This window comes from Vidua chalybeata, chromosome 1, assembly GCF_026979565.1.
Source record: "Vidua chalybeata isolate OUT-0048 chromosome 1, bVidCha1 merged haplotype, whole genome shotgun sequence".
NCBI lineage: Eukaryota > Metazoa > Chordata > Aves > Passeriformes > Viduidae > Vidua > Vidua chalybeata.
This window is the reverse complement of record NC_071530.1, coordinates 131,910,028-131,927,413: the sequence shown is the minus strand read 5'-3', so window position 1 is coordinate 131,927,413 and position 17,386 is coordinate 131,910,028. Positions and strand designations below refer to the sequence as shown.

Genomic DNA, 17,386 nt, shown 5'->3' with positions numbered 1-17,386 from the left:
GTGGAATCATTGCCTAGGAAAGTATATCAGACTTACTTTCACTTTCAGTGAAAACTTAATCTGCCTTAGAAAGTCATTAAAATTATAACATTCATAGAGGAAAATGGTTCATTTGTACACTCCCTCTTTATTGCTTGTGCACTTCATTCTTTTCTTTGTTGAATTATTGCCTGCTAAGCAGGTCTTCAGTTGAGCAAATCTCAGGAGAGACAGGCTGCACAGATGAGCCTTTTCTCAATAACTGTTAAAATGCTGACAAATCAAACATATGAGATGTCAACATCTCGCAATCTAAAATAGATCCAAAACCTTTCTTGTTTGTGGAATGGTCTCAAAACAGCCTGCTCTTTCATGGAGGTATTGATACTCACAGCCTTATAAGTGAAGGAAAAAAAGTTAAGAAATCTGGGCCTACTCACATGTGCATGGGGTTTGCTGAGCACTTGAGCACAATCTTCTTGTTTGATTTTGCACTTCAAAATAACACGTTATTTATTACTTCACTGCAATCATTTTACTTTGTTGTTTTTGACAGAAGAAAAAGGTTAGTCTTTGCAATTGTGGGATATTTGCAGTTAGGAATGTATATTCAGCAAAAGTTCACACCATGAACTATTAGTTTTTATACATCATATGCAATTTTCCTCTTACTGACAGAAGAAAATATACATTTACACTGGTTAGACTGGAACCTACAGTCAAGACCTCACAATTTGCCATCACAAATACAATGCAAAGGGGAATGCTGGGAATCATAGTTTAACTTCATACTGGGGAGGGAGATCTTCCTACTCTGCTTCAAAAGTCTAGTTTCCTCCTGCCCTTCTCCATCCTTGTTACTATTTGGAGAGAAGCTGATTGCCAGCCACCACACTAATCTGCTTCCACTTCTGCTATCAGAGACAGCAAATCAGCTATATTTTCTCTCTTGTGATCATCAGAAGCTAATTTACTTACAGAAACCTCTTCTGGCTTCTCTGTGAGCATTGACAAAATGGATATATTCTTCCTCAAATGCTCTAGGAGCTAGCTGTGGTAATGAGCATGGATTCCTAGCTCGCTCAATTGCTCATGATTTTGTTGCTCATGTCAGTGGTTTAACCCCAGAAGACATATCTTTTGTTCCATAATAGTTAAATATTTTGAATCTTGACCAAATAACTACTTCTTAACTTCTCTTAATTCAAAACACAGTAGCCTGTGCTGAGACAACCCTTGACAGCTAACTGATGTCGTTGAGTATCACTGGAATTCCCCAGAGCTAAAGGCTTAATGACAGAATTAAGGCCAGGTTTCTTTTTCTGTTTTAAGTATTGAGGAACCACCTAAGGGATGCTATGATCACTTAGCTTCTCTGCATGTCTTCAGTCATCAGATTTATTCCATTGGCTGTGAATATCTAGTGGGAAAATGGTGTGGAGGGCCATGATCAATTGCATATGTAGTAGAAAATGGAGTCTACTTCCTTGGGATGAAGATACTAATTGAACACACTTCATGGCCCTCCATTGCAATGTAGTGACATTTGAAAATAATGAGAGCCTGTTATTCCTTGCTGTATAACTATGTTTTATTTGTCCAGGGAAAAAGTGTTGCTGGCAGTGTTGTCTTCAGGGGATCAGGAATTGAAAGCATGCTGCAGTCTCTTTATTTGGAGAACAGAGCAGGCTACTACTTCACACAATTCTGTGAGAAGTCAGGGAATAAGGTATGAATATTTTCTTACTCTGTGATAATTTAGTCCACAGTTGACTGAATGCCAAGTTATAGACGGCAGCCAGACTAAAAAAAAAAATAAATGGAGAAAGATTGATGACTGGATGAATTATTACTTGTGAGACTTCAATCCCTCAACAACAATAAACTGTTCATGTATATATGCAAACTAATGACAGGTCTTAACCAAGCTGTCAGATTCTTACTGTCTCAAACCTATTGGAATTCTTATTGTACCATCAGGGATAAAAAAAAAAAAAGCTAATAATTTTTAAAAGTTAACCTTTAACTTGGCAGAAGAGAATGAGATCTTAACCCACAAAAACCATTTTTAAAAAGATGGGAAATCTGCTGTGCTATTACTCCTGATAATCTGATTTCTTCTTTCTTTTTGGGTAAGTGATGTCCAAAATATCCAGTATTTTTAAATTGTTCTTATGCTTCCATGAATCTCCTTGTATTTCTGAGACACATAACACTATTTCTTCTATGTAGTCAGCAGATCTATCATTCATTGCTTGGTGTGAATTGAGGATTGAATTGGAACAATTTATGAATATTGAGTTAGTGTTTATTGGCTTTACAGAAAAATTGAGTCTTTAGGGGAGGTTTGAATGCAATCAAGATGGACATCTGTCTCACCACTAGCCCAAGCCAGAATCCAGCAGCAGTAGCTAGAAATGCCTCTTGCTTCTAGAAGGCAAGATCCAATGTTTCCAAAGCTAAATACCTTCAGCTAAAAATATTAAATGTGTATTGAAAGAAATCTAAATGAAAGAAACTTATTTTTCCTTGGGAGACAGGCAACCACCCATGTGTCTCTAGCCTTTCCAGTTGCCAGGCTCCTTTCAAAATTATTTGCTTAAAGTTTTCTCTTCAGCTGTGAAGCCTATTTCACTCATGTTCTAGGTCTGGAAGGCTACAGTTTGTGGAACAAAGTTCCCTACCCCTACCTTTTGGAATGCATACTTTATTAGTTAGTGATGGGGGTTTCAGGGTATTTTTAAGGTCTAAACCCCATAAACACATGATTAAAATGGAGGGCTTGGGGAAAGATCTAGACTTCTTCTGAAAGATCTTTTGCTGTTTGTTTGAATTTATGAAATGAGGCCAAGACTCTGTGTCCCAGAAATGCATATAATAAAAATGTAATGATAATCCCAGTACAATATGTCAAGTACACAGTATTTAATTATTTTGGATTTTGCTGCAAAATGCTATTTAGCCATAGCACAAACTCTGCATGTCCATTATCAGCATCTCTTCTTTAGCACTGGCTTTATGCCACTGAAATGTGGTTGCTCTTCAAATGTTAACTACAATGTTAACGATTTTAATGGCCAATTATGCATAAAGGATACAATAAAAGATAGTATATCACTGTGACGATGCTATGAAATATGTTGTTCTTCTGCCAGTATGCAACAGAAGATTAAATCCATTTTAAATTGAGCTTGATTTATGATGACCCTAAGGAGCTAAATAATTACTTGCATTGGAAAGTAATTTTTTTATAAAATTGTGATATTTGGGTAGCAATAACCTACAATATTTTTCATCTCTAGTTGTGGAAGAACTGTGTGTACTTTTGGTTTGACCTGCAGGCTTATCATCAGCTTTTTTACCAAGAAACCCTTCAACCTTTTCAAATATGCCAGCAAGCTCAAGTAAGTTGTAAAAAATGTGTTTTTCTTTCAAAAATACAATTATTCTTTCCCTTCACAAATGCATTTGTTCAGTGTAAAGACTGAAAAGAAGATAGAAAATAGAAAAGTTTCCAAAACTTGACAACCCACACCAAAGTAAACCTGTGTTGTGGGCAATAAAAGAAGCTCTTTGGATTGTTTCCATGGAATTTCTTGATTCAAACGTTAAACATGCATAGTTTGATTTCCAGGCTCTGCAGCCTGTTCCCAGTTTTATCTATTATACTCAGTTTACCTAAACTCCCCTTTGCTACACTGAGTCATATTTGGAAACTGTCTGCTTAATGTTAACATCAGAGATAGTATTTTTTCTAAACCAACTGATTGTGCTGTACCTTTCCTTCCATCTCCTGTGTGGGTTAGAATTGCAGATCTCATAGTGCAGACCTCAGATAATGACCTCAATAATGAAAATTGATCTTTGTTAGCCCTGTTCAATTTTTATGATTGTCAGGGTATCATTATTATCTTTACCATGGTTGTCATCCCCCTAAATAGATCTTTAAACCCTCATTTAATGTTAAGTGGAACTGATATTTCCTATAAAAGAGTATTTTAGTTGAGCATGCACTTAGCCCACAGTGGTGCTGAAGGCAGTATAGATTGATTCCATCAGGGAAAGAAACGGCAACAGTGTGATATCATTAGAGGAACTACAAGGAACTTTTAAAATCACTTTGTCAACCTTTGGTCTAATTTTCCTCTCTAAACCTTCTGTCGGAGTATATCCTATCCACATATTTCAATAAATACTGTAAAAGAGCAAAACTACTTCACATATCATTAGAACATGTATCTGTAGAGGGCAGATGACAGTAATCTCTTTATATGACATGTTCCTGAGCATCTGGACATTCTTGAATTTGTCTTCTTTTCCTTCTTAGAGGTTTTACTGGGAAAATAGGAGAAGTTTGCATATTTGTCCAGAATTCTCATCTAAATCGGTGTTATTTGTACAGAAACTCCAAGCAGAGGCCAAGGCATAGATTCCTCCCTCTGCTGTCTTGTAAATGGAACTGTTACCCTATTTAGTTGTTTTCCCTTCCAGTTCTTTCTATGGCCTGAGGCTATGGGCAACTGAATGTCCCCTTAAGCCTGACTGTCTCCTGCATCTGTCCATGCCTGTGTGTGGCTGGGGACCTCCTCACAGCAGATACACAAGCTGACCATATCTATTCTGTGTCATCATTTTCCTATGTGCTTTATGACAGGCCAAAGCTTGCCTCATAGTCTCTGATGGTTTTCATTTTAGTTTCATTTCACACGAGTTTACATTCTTTTTGTAGTGGTTGCACGGCTACAAATTTAAGGCCCAGGTCTTTTTTACTAATCTTATTTCCAGTGCTGGCCTGGTGGTGACAGCAGAACATCGTACAATCAGTGTTACCAGGCAATTTCAGACAGTACATACACATAGCCATGAAAGTAAATACATCAAAACTAAATATGTGAAACTGTTCCATTAGCATAACTAACAGCTGAAATGTAACATAACAAATCAACACATGTGCTGCAACATTTGGTATCATTCTCAAGCTTGCCTTTTAAGGCTGCAGAAAAATTATACTTGTTTTCATTGGAACACTGTAAAGAGTCAAGCTGCAACCAATCTACAGAGTCTACTTACAGAAAGGATGCCTTCCCAAATTCTGCACTCACCTTTGGCACAAGAAGACAGTCACTCCAAATAATCCTAAGAGAATGTGAATCAGACTCACATGACACATTGTCATATATATTTTACTATTTATTACAGAAAGAGACATGTAGAGACAGAGTGTTCCATATGTGTGTTGCTGGCTTCCTGTTAGAAACAAGAACAAACCTTGATTGCCGTGTATCTGCTACTTATTGTTTCATTTGTTAGGCATTGCTATCTCAGCTTTATGATAGAGTAATACAATGCTTTCCAAGATATATATGCATTCACCTGGAGAAAGAAACTACAGTGAGAATAAAATCTGATGGATAAGAATAATGACAAGTACTGGTAATCATCCAGGAACATACACAGTTATTCACTCTAAACATATGTACACAAGTGTAAAAAAATTTGAAAATAAAATCGATAAAGAAACATAAAATGTTGGGGTTTAATTTTTTAAAAAGTTATTTAGAATTAGAAAATTTAATACAGTTGTGGGAAATGCAATATTTTAATGCTATAATCAATTTAGATAAAGGGAGTCTTCCTTACTGTGGACTTTTAGGGTCAGATTCAGATACAAGATTTATGTTAGTGGGAAGTGATGATGGAGGTTAAGGCAGTTTAGCCTTTCTGTTTAACACCAGCCAGTGCCTTGCATGCTTCCATCATATGATGCTGCCAAGCAGCTGCACAAGGCGCTCGTTTAGATCAGAGCAATATCCATTCCTTTGGGCAGCAGTACAAAGCACTTGGACTTAAATCTTTCTCACATTTCTTGCTTCACTCCAGTCATTCTGAAATTGCTTATCAAAGCCTTCTCATCTGGGGATGAATTCACACCAGAACCCAAGGCCTGTACAATCCCTGATTTGGAAAGTCATAAAATGAGGCCAAAGTCTTAATCTGAATTTTCTAAGCATTTTGTATAATCAGGTTTGTGCAATTGTAAGTAATTCCAATATGCAAACTGACCAAATTTCCAGATAATGTTTTGGGTTCCATCCATCACATATTTACATTTATAGGAGAATTTATAGCTGGCATGTAGAAAAAATCTTGTGTTTTTCAGTAGGTACAAAAACTGAATCAAGAGAGTTTGATATGCACTTAATGTCATATGCTTCCGATTTTTGTATGAATTTGTTAACCTGTAAGTTCATTTAATGTAATTTTTCCTGCTCATCCCTTAGGAGATTGACCAATATAACGGTTTCAGTATTCCACTGAGAATGAGAAAACCTCAGGAATTCCATGACACGGGTATAAAAAGCGGCTATGATTATTACTTTTTATAAGATGTGTCTTTCAAACTGCATTGCCTAGTGTTGAAGGCTGTGAACAGACACTTTTCTTCTTTTTTTGTCATGTCTAGAACTCTTCTCAGTTGTTCATCCTGCAGTCCTTGCAATTGAATCTGTGCAGGTCTATAGATACACCTCAACTCTGATGCAAGGGACAGAGGGATGAAAGCTACTACTCATTTCTCTGCCAGCTGCAAGTGCATGTATTCACTTACTTGGTCAAATACCATTGCAATGGATTCTTACGAGAATTTAAGTAAAAAGATGCTAAATCCTCTGACACTGTAAATGTGCATCCTTCAAATGAAGAGGCCATGATTACGCCACTGAGCGTCCGGTTCTTGTAGTCTGGAAAAGTGCATTCCTCTAGCTAGCTTAACCACCTCTAAATTTTTGCTTCATGTGTATTGCCAGCCCTAACTATTGGTTCTGGAGACAAATATCTGTCCTTATTATATTCTGGTTATGTATATGAAATTATAAAGACCTGGGAGCAGCTCTGCAGGTAGAGCAGCCTACAAAGACATTCCCTAATGTGGAAATATATTACAACAGTGCTCATGTGAGCAGATTGTCAATAGCTTTTGGCCAACACTTCTTAGTCTGGACAATTTCTGACTTGGTAGGCTGATATTTTTTGCCATCTCTAAAGAGGAGTATCAAATATACTCAATTTAACAAAATCATAAGGGAAGAGAATTTGAGCCAAGAAACTAGTGGTGTGTTTGTTTTTATTGTATTCTTTAAGACTATGCTCAAATGATCACTTACTTAAGGAACCAGGTTAATTTGTGCTGAAATATTGAGGACAACTTTTTGAAGTTTTTTACTAATTTACAGATCTCTTGTGTGGTAAGTTGTAACAGGTAGAGCAATGTAGTCCTAATGACAACTGAAATGGTTAACCCCTTTTTAAAAAGGCTATTTTTAAAGATACCACATCTTGATCATTGGCCCTTGCCCTTCTAATTTGGCTAATTTTATACATTAAATGTTTTGGATCAGACTTAACATGATTTAACTGAAACTTTCCTAGTGTTAGGGCTCTTCAAAATAACTTTCAACTTTTGAAATCACTGTGACTCTAATTAAAGCTGTTAAATTTAAATGTACTTAGGGATTTACTGAAAGGGGTTTATTTAGGATAAATGTGGTCTAGCTTTCAGGTAAGACTCTTCCTATGGATGTTCTATTTCTCTTACACCTTGCATATTGTTACTGCATTGATAACAATAGGCACAGCAGGCACAAACCATTTTTGTTTGCAGTGAAAATGTAGACATGTGGAAAGAGTGTAGAATCCTACATACATAATAAATACAGTAATCATAACAAGAGCTAACTGGGGGATGGATGTCAGCCATCGTAGCCCTGTATTCCTCAGTGACCTAACACCAGGAGAATCTAAAGAGTTTGTTTCAAATTGTAAAGGTCCAAAATAATGGGGATATACTCTATTACTGCTGCTGTTTGAAAGAGAGTCTAATAAAGCAACATTTAATTTAAAACAAACAGAAACATAGTTATTTAATGTACTCAAACATTCTCCCCTTGTGCTTGAAATCTAAGCACTCCAGTGTTTTATTACTGCTTGAACACAGAGTAAGCATATTATTTTCTTCTCTTCTATTGCTTTGTACATCTGCTAGTTACAGCTGGATTTTAGCAAAATAGGGAAAATGGGAATGATAAGAATTCCAAGTTCTTCATTGTCAAACCTATGTGATAATAAATAGTGAAAATGGACTTGTCAGTGCTATCCTAGAGAAAAAATCTGATTTGTGCTGCTAATCTGGTCCCTGACTGTATGTTTGAAATATAGTTAGACTTTCACAATATGAAGAAGAGAAAATATTTATAAGGATATGAAATAGATTTTGGCAGCATCTTTTTTTACTTGAGTTTCTAGCTGAAGTCAGAATAATGAAGTTTTAGAAAGCTATTATGGAATATCCTCTTCCAAGAGATATTCCTGGGGAAAAAAATGTTCTACTCTGAGTTTTCTATGTTCATTTTCATTGCATCATTAACAAAAAATTTAGAAAACAAGAGTTTTACATAGGGGACTGTATTAAAAAAAAAATTACTCTGTGCTTCACGGATGAGCTGTTAGAGAGAAGGAAATATCCTCCAGATTCAGTTTTCTGCTCCTTGTACATGTTGAATGGCAAACTCTGTGCTTCAGATAAGAGGCATGTTGTGAGTCTTTTTTTGGTAAGGGCTTAGACCTTAGCTGTGCAGTGGTATCTCCTGCACGGATTCTGTACAGTAATAAGAGTTTCACCATTGTCAAAAAATTATCAAAGAGAACCTCCACACAGAATGAAATAGTATCATTTTTCATTAATTTTAACCTCAAATTTACAAATTACTTCTCTTAGAAGAAGTAACATGCTTTCACTAATTGGCTCAGCACATATTCTGCAAAACAAGAGTGTGACTTCATGAGGAGTTCAGTTGGTGTAATAATTGGTTATCTGAATCTACGTATCAGGCAAATATATCCAAGTGAAAATTGCATTAACCATTTTAATGAGTAAGTGTAAAAATGGCAGGGGGATTCATTATGTCAGTAACTGAAGTTTGGATTAACACTAGTTCCGAACATACAGTAGGGCAGTGGGGGACAAATATGCATTAATTCTCTCCTTCAAGGGTCTGTGACCATTGAAATGTATGACAGCTAAGATACAGTTTTCTTCTGTTTTATTGTAGTTCCTATATGCAACTTATATTGCTCCATCTGCCAGTATGGACACTGGACTTCATCAGAATAAGAAAAATACGATTTATCACAAAATTGACCCAGCTTTTGAGGACCTTTTTGACCCAGCAGAAGAACATATTCTCACTGTTCTGCTGGAACCATGGGTGAAGATGGTGGAAGAAGACAAATACACTTACAGAAAGGTAATATCTGGATGCCATAATGAAAAAAATCTTAGGGAAGAAAATCACAAGATCATTCATATGCAACCCTGTTGTATTTATACTCCAGAAGACAGAAGTATTACAAGATGTTTTACTTACTCCTTTCTATCCTGATATGTAGAAATAGGCTGAGCTTCTTTTGGAGAGCAGACTTCTCATCTGAAAGGAAGGTGTGGGCATCATAGACTCCTTGGCCTGTGAACTGGGGAGAACCACATCTTGCTATGGTAAAATTTATCTTTGCACTCAGGAAGTTTCGTGTTTCTGCAATCATACCTTTGATCAGAAATAATTTTTTATTATGGATTGCCCACAAACACTCTGTATTTTTAATGATAAGCCCATAGTAAGGTGGTTTTGTAGAGCGTCAGTGCAGTGACAGTAGGTATTTCTGGTGCTTAGAATTTAAGTGCAGCTACTGCTTAGCATAGAGGAAATGTGATATGGTGATTCAGCTGTATTTGCCCCAAACACTTTTTAGATAAAGTGGGCCAGAGGCGTATTCAGTTCTAATCCCAAAATGTTCTGAAAGCTTCATTTGAGCATGCTCATGGAGGTGAGAGGAGATGGCTGTAATCCTGACTGTGCCTCTGACAAATAACAAGAAATGGTGATGACGGTGGATACTGTGGCTCTCTGTTCTTTGTAAACTTACATACAAGTTGCTAGCTGTAGGTCAAACTCCTTCTGGATGCCACAATATGAGAAACATTCAAAGCTATTGGAAAGTGTCCAGAGGAGGGCTATGAAGGTGGTGAAGGGCTTTGGGGGGAAGCCTACGAGGCCTGAGGCCACTTGTTCAGCCTGGAGAGGAAGAGACTGAGGTGGTCTACAGGCACCAGTCTCTCCTCTGTGGTGCCCACAGGATCCAAGGGAATGGCCCGAAGTTGTATCAGGGGAGGTTTAGGTTGGGTATTAGGAAAAGTTCTTTCACCCACAGGGTGGCTGGACACTGGAGCAGGCTCCCCAGGCCAAGCACCAAGCCTGACAGAGTACAAGAAGTGCTTGGACAATGCTCTCAGGCACATGGTGTAACTCACATGGTGCTGTGCAGGATCAGGAGTTGACTCAATGATTCTTGTAGGTCCCTTTAACTCAGGATACTCTATGACTCTAATTTCAAGTCTTTAGCATCTCTCTCTTGGATATAGAAGGAGAAACTTACAGTGGAAAATCAGGAGAGAGAGGGCAGGAAGTTAGTTCCTGTTCCTGTTTTTCTTCACTATGACCTTAGATGAAGCGTCTCCAATTTATAGGAAATATCATCACTTACTGCTGATACTTCTGTCGGCTTGTAAGAGCATTCCCACATTGCCCCCTGCAAAATATTTTGAAATCTCCTTTTGCAGAAGTTTTGTAGTACAGTCTATTTTTGGTTCTGTATCATGCATGAATGTAAGAACAACTAGATGAATTGATACCTAAAATCAAAGTTGTGAATGGTCTTCTAGCCAGTATTAAACATTTAAGAACGGAGTATAAGAACAGAAAGGAGACATACAGCCATCTTCAGCACTTTGCAACCAAGAAAGTTCATGGAACAGAGGTCGTATCCATATTGATTTTAATAGTCTTTGATGAGATTTTTTTCCCCGTGGCTTTCTGTAAAATGTATCTCAAATGATGGATCTTCAGCCTCACTGTAGAAGTGGGTTTCATGGTTTAGTGATGCAATAGCAGAAAAAAAATGCGTATCTTGATTTGTTTGCAAATGCCTCCCTGATAATTTCTGGTGCCCTAGTTTTGTGTATCACAAGGAACAAGTGAACAATTATTATCTTGTCCTATTCTCAATGTTGTTATGCTTTTACAAGTTTCTGTTATATCCCACTTCAATTAGATCATCTTGAAACTCAAGAATTCTAGACACTTTGACCTCTCCTCCTACAAAAGGTGTTCCATACCTTTGTTGCACTTATTGCCCTATCTGTATATGTTATTTTATATTCTTTTGATGAGATGCAAGCAATACTCAAAGTCTGGATGCACTAAGGATTATCCAGTGGCAGAACCGTGTTTTCTGTTGTGCTCTTTGTCCATTCCTAATTGTCCCTATCATTCTAATTGCCTTTTGACTCCTGGTGAACTTTGAGTGGATCTGCAAAATGTAAGCTAATAGCCAACTGCAATGATTCCAAGATTTCCTTCCCAAGTAATAACTACTAATGGAAAGCCCTATTTTGGAGCTCACTGGAATGACTTAATGTTTATTATCGTTGAATTTAGCTGGCCTTCTATCACGCAGATGCTAAAGTGTCCTGCTATCCTGCAGCTTTTCACAGTCAATTTAATTTTTTGCTCCGTGGAATCATTTTGCAAACTTTGTTGTCTCCTCACTCACCTCCTTTTCCAGATAGTTTCTGAATGTTTAAAAAACAACCTCAGTGCAGGTCCCTGTGAGACTCCAATAGGAACCCCACCCCATAATGAAAGTTATTTATTTCTTTGGTTTTGATTTTCTACCTTCTAGTTAATTCACAAGGGAACTTTCCCTCTCATCCTGTGATAACATAATATCCTTTAGAAGTTTAGAAACTTTGAGAAACTTAGTGAAATGAAATATAGTAATCCAAACACATCTGTAAAATATTTTCTTTGCTTTTCAACGTCTTTTCTAACCTTTCAGATAAATTATTTTTTCTAAACAATTTCAGCTATAATTCTTTATGACCTGCAGTGCACCTTGGAATTGACTGATACTTTTCATTAATCTGAAATTTTAGGTATTTTCTATCAGACTAGTTTTAGTCTTTTGTAATTGTGTATTTTCTGTGCGTACTATCTGTAAGAGTTGTCTAGTGTCTATTGCCGGTCCTCACTAAGTCAAATCATCAGCACAGCCAAGAGTTCTCATACATTGGTTTTACATAAAAAGGAGTCTGCTTTAGAGCTCTCTATTTTCACTGCTTCTAGTGAAAAGTAAGAATTGAAGAGATATACTTTTCCTTTCAGTTAATACATGTGTCAGTTTATATCTCCTTGAGTTAACCACAGGATAATCCATTGTCCTTTCAGTTTGGAGGATGTGTTACTTTGCAAGTGAGGTTACGTGCAGACTTCTCAGTGCTCTAATAACACAAAGATCTTAATCCGAGCACGAAAAAACAATGAAATCCTTTTGACTGCACAATACAAGTGTATGGGAAGAGTTATAATACACAGACATAAAACAACCTGTTCTAGGAGGCACTAGAGTCTCTTTGTACTAGGTGCAGGCTGACAGTTAGGCACACTCCTTCCCAAGCACAAAGACAACGTCTGCTTTGTATTTCGTTCAGTCCCTGGCTCTACTCTTTCCCTTTGTTCTACTCTATATCAGGACATATTTGGCCCGTAATGAAACAAGACATTGTATCAAGAATTAGGTGAGTCCAAAACTGTATATTTGGGACATGTTATATATATATATATATATATATATGTATTTTTTTTTTTTTTTACTTTAAATGAAACATGAAATCAAGAGAGTTTCTTTTTACTGTTGACTCTCATTCTGCCTCCATCTTCTTTCTCTTTAAACTTTATGAAAAGTGTTCTGAATTATTATTTTACTATTTAATTTTAAACTATATTTTCTTTTAAGGGAAAGAGTAGCCCAAAGCACTTTATAACAATGGAATAAAGTTACATTGAGCTTGAAGACATTCAGATAACACAGTGATTAGTGTGATATTCACATTTAGATGAAAGTATAATGAAAATTATTCTAAACATTCTCATCTCTCTCTGGCACATAAATACTTGTATAAGATAATCACAGCTCCCTAATCTTTGTAATGGGCATGCAGATCAGTGTAAGGCATTGGCTTGATTTTGCTAAATATCCTAAAATCTGCATTGAAATGGTTTAGTCAGCCAGGAGGGTCACCAAATATCTCTTTCACAGTTACTGATTGTTTGTACATAATAGGAAGAACTGCACTAGTTGCGTACAGCTTCTAATTTAATTAAAAAATACCAACTTCATGAATTCAAATCACAGAGAGTTAATAATTTAAGAAAAGGGGACAAGACTTAAAGTCAGAAAGCTTTCATCTATATTGTTTAGATATTTTAACATCATTCTCATCTTAAATTTCTCTTTCTCCAAATCTGCGGCACTCTGTCTTCTTGACATTTCCCATTGAGAGTCCCAGTTTCAAGAAATGTTTTTCTGCTTCTCAGTGGCAGTTTGACATAAATTTGCTGGTATAGGCAATCAGGTACGTCTGACCCAATATACACCATATAATATATGCACAATATACATTATATATTATGTACACATTAAAATTTAGCAATTTTTAAAATCAAAGTTATTTGCCCAAAGTTATAGTTAGGTTATTTAGTAGTATTCCATAGAAATCTGCATCCGATCCTACACAGGTGGGAAAAGTTTGTTCTACCAGAGCTATTGATAGAATTTTTTGTTACAAGAATGTGACTTCTTGTGTCTTCTAAACATCAGTCTCATTACTGGCAAATGTATGCTTTTCTGTACACTGTCACAGGCAAAGTGCCCATGTAGTTCTCCATCTTTCTATAATGTGTACTGTAGGGGTGATACAAGATATTATTTTTATTAGGTGGAGTTGGTGGAAGAAACTCAAGAGCTGGACTCCGTGTACTTTAGAGAGCTCCAGGCTTTGCATCAAGTGAGCAGTTCCAAGAAGGATGAGGTAAGATAAGTACCTACTAACAAAAACAAACCCTTTCTCTGTCAGAGAGGGTTCACACTTTGAGTATCAGCAATGAAAAGCTGACCAGATGCTAGTTTGGAGAAGCAAATAGTCTGATTTTTACCATTCATTTTGGGGACTGGTTGACAGCCATTGTGTTGATTAGATACACAGGTCTTCTGTCAGTTCCATCAACATCAGACCTAAAGTCTGTGGAATGTGTTTTGGGCCCCTACTCTTGAGTAAATGCCTCCATTTCAAGTGAATTACAGGTATACATTGATTTATTTGATTATGGAACCTGCAGACACTGATATGTTTAAGCAAACATAAAAGTAAAGCTTACTAGGAGCTGGAGCCTTAACTCAGTTTATTTTCTTAGTGATTAGAAAGCTATTTTACAAAGATAGGTTATCTAATGTAAGGATTATTAGACTGAGCAAAATACAGAAGTGAAAAAAACAGTTATGCAAGCAAATAATTTCTCCCCTCAGAGTACTGTTGCTGACACGGGGGCTCTCAAAGAAGATCAGCGCTTGCATCAAGCTCCCAAAGAATTGGCAGGTCCTAATCTGTCTGACCTGATCCATGACAAAGAGAAGTTAGAACAGTTCCAGGCTTTTCTTAATAAGCATTCTGCTAGGTACGTTTCTTCATTATTATTATTTTACCTGTTTCTAAGTTCAGAAGAAATATTTGCTTATGATCTTGGCTATCTAAATGTTGACAGATTTTAGTCTTTTAAAAAATGTTTTCGCATGTTTATGAAACACACAGACGCATTGTTCAGACAACTGAATTGTCTTAACATGTTTGGGGTAAAAATCCTCCTGTCAAAATATATTTGTATTACAGTTCTGCTTTCAGTTTCTGCTTTGATTAATGGCAAACCCCTGACTCGAACAACTACCCTATAATGAGTAAAATTTTCTCTTTTTTAGTACAGATTCAATTTAGTACATTTTAAAAATTAAAGCTGGTTATTATAAAAATGTACAAATAGAAAACAGGCATGTTATTCTCACAGTGTGACAGCAACCACAGTTTTGTGTTTGCTGAACAGATTTAAATACTAGCTTGTAGAAGATACAATCTTAGGCAGGGTCTTTGAAAAGGTGAGCCTTGTTTGTTTTAAAAGTAAGATCTGAACAGAAATTGACACTTTTCCTTTTGTCTTTAAATTGTCACTTTTTTCCTTTAATTGGGCTTCCCGTGAGTTGATGCTTGGTATATTGGCTGTTGCTTCTAGTCAAGCACTGCTATAGCTTTATATTGAATATTGGTGAGTTTTTTCAAAACTCCCTAGAAAGGGGCATCTGGCACAAAACTCCTCTGGCCAAGACTCAATATCATAATTTCTGCTTATCATCACATAGATTCTCTTTGTAGTGAAAGAGAAATATACACTTCTGGACCCAATATTCCTAATTCTGAAGGTAAAATCTAAAACCAATTTGGATGGATTATTCCTAAGATTATTGACTACAAAAGGACTGCAGATAATGAGTTCAGATGGAAATTCTTATGGTGTAGCTGCCTATAGTCTAGTGACTTCTGAGTTAGCTGTCTAGAGCAGTGGTCTCCAAACTTGTTGCTCATGCATCTCATCAGTAAAAATTTTTTGAGCATGGAACCCTAGTGTGTATATAAATATAATTTTTTATATGTTATATACATGTGCTATTAAAGTTTTAATATTTTCTTCCTGCCCCTCAACAAATGGTCTTGCACACTCCCTTTACACTCTGCAGTTCAGAGACCACTAGTCTTGAGTTCCTCTCTAAGTGGGGAAGTGGTAGGAATCAGCAAATAACAGGTCATGGACAGGTACGCTGAATTACCTCTGGTATTTCCCGCTTTGTTAATCACAGACAAGTCCCATCTTAAGTGGTAGAGTCAGGCAGAGAAACGTTTAATTTATGGAGCTTTTCTATTTTTTTTTAAATAAACCTTCATAATGCAGAAAAACATTTGAAAAAGTCTCACAAAAGTATTTTAGGGCTGAGTCCAGACTAGTTACTCTGGAGTCCAGCTGGCATGCTACAGTAAAGGTGCTTAATGGTACTATAAGCTGAAGGGATCTTAGAACTAATGCAGTCAGGAAAATTTCAGAAAAAAACAACGAACACGTCATTTGCCTTTTCGTCAAAACTTATGGTTCTGATAATGTCCAATTGTAAGTGATCCAAGTTTCAGGAAGCACAGGCTGCTGAGTACCTGTGCACAAATTCTGGTAAGAAACTAAGCAAAGCTCCATTAATTAATGCTTTGTTAAATATACAGGACATATTCACACAATTTTAGGACAATTTGTGTTACTTTGGGTTAGTGAATTACCACTTGTTAGTCTCGCCAGGTTAATTGACTATGGATGTGCTTCTGATCCAGTATGCCGGGATAAGCCACCACTAAACGGTTTATCTAACACACTTGAAGATTCTATATTTTACTTCTTAAAAAGATGCACATATTTGGTCAATTGTCATAGGTAGATGCCAAGGAGTTACACCATAAACCGCAGTAATTTGGATCACTTGCATTTGGGTGAACTTAGTCATGTGATGAACTAGCAAATGAAAGAATTTCAGTCTCAATAGAACTTAGGGATCTCAAAAGACTTTTGAAAGGAGAACATCTGTTCTTAAATCAGTCAGATGTTTTTGAACATTCTACTCATAGATTAATGTTTTGAAAAAGCCAGTTATTAACCAAATGGAAAACCGAAACAGATTTGTCTGAATTCAATGTTTCATATTTCCTGCTGCAGATACAGGGAATGTACTCACTAAAATGTTCATATAACTTCAGCTAATAAGATACTGTCAGAAAACAGTCAAATAAATTAAACTGAAATTGTAGATATGTCATTTACTCTGTTGTCTGGTTTAGAGAACAAAGCCATTCTATGATTCTATGAAAACAAACTTAAATTTATATTGTACACTCAAATCTTATGAACAATATATAGATTGAGCATTGCATCATTGAAATGATTTGTCACTGACTATGACAAATGAAATAAATAGTAGAATTGGCAAATTATGAGAAAGCAGCCCACAAAAAGCCCTCAAAACAAATTTTGCCATTAATTGTTTTTATCTGCTCAGCTGCAGCTCAGACTGACTTAAACTCTAGCACTTCACACAGGACAGGAAGGGGGTGATTTCTTGGGCTGATGTTCCCAGCTGTCATCCCTGCTCCTTTCTCAGGCAGTATAACAAGGAGGCAGAGCAGGAGGCGCCAACTCATCTCTCAGGGGCTCACAGCCTCAGTACTGATCCAAATTCTCATCTACTTCACTCTTCATTCTCTCTGTGAGCTCCACACGACGGTTCTGGTCCACAGTCCCTGCTGGATTTAGAAGTGGCATACTGAGGAGGTTCCTCCTTTCAGGGTACCCCCAGATGGCACCCTAAGTGAGATCGC

At 36.7% G+C, this 17,386-nt stretch overlaps 1 protein-coding gene across 3 annotated transcripts in view; it reads left to right on the top strand.

Moving 5' to 3' along the window:
- Positions 1-17,386, top strand: part of RGS22 (regulator of G protein signaling 22) — a 61,665-nt gene that overhangs the window by 25,255 nt on the left and 19,024 nt on the right. For all 3 annotated transcript variants that reach the window (XM_053964329.1, XM_053964314.1, XM_053964322.1), the window contains exons 14-18: positions 1,583-1,708; positions 3,282-3,383; positions 9,087-9,281; positions 13,868-13,960; positions 14,455-14,603. In XM_053964329.1, the coding sequence (XP_053820304.1) occupies positions 1,583-1,708; positions 3,282-3,383; positions 9,087-9,281; positions 13,868-13,960; positions 14,455-14,603 (665 nt within the window). The remainder of the gene's footprint in view (positions 1-1,582; positions 1,709-3,281; positions 3,384-9,086; positions 9,282-13,867; positions 13,961-14,454; positions 14,604-17,386) is intronic.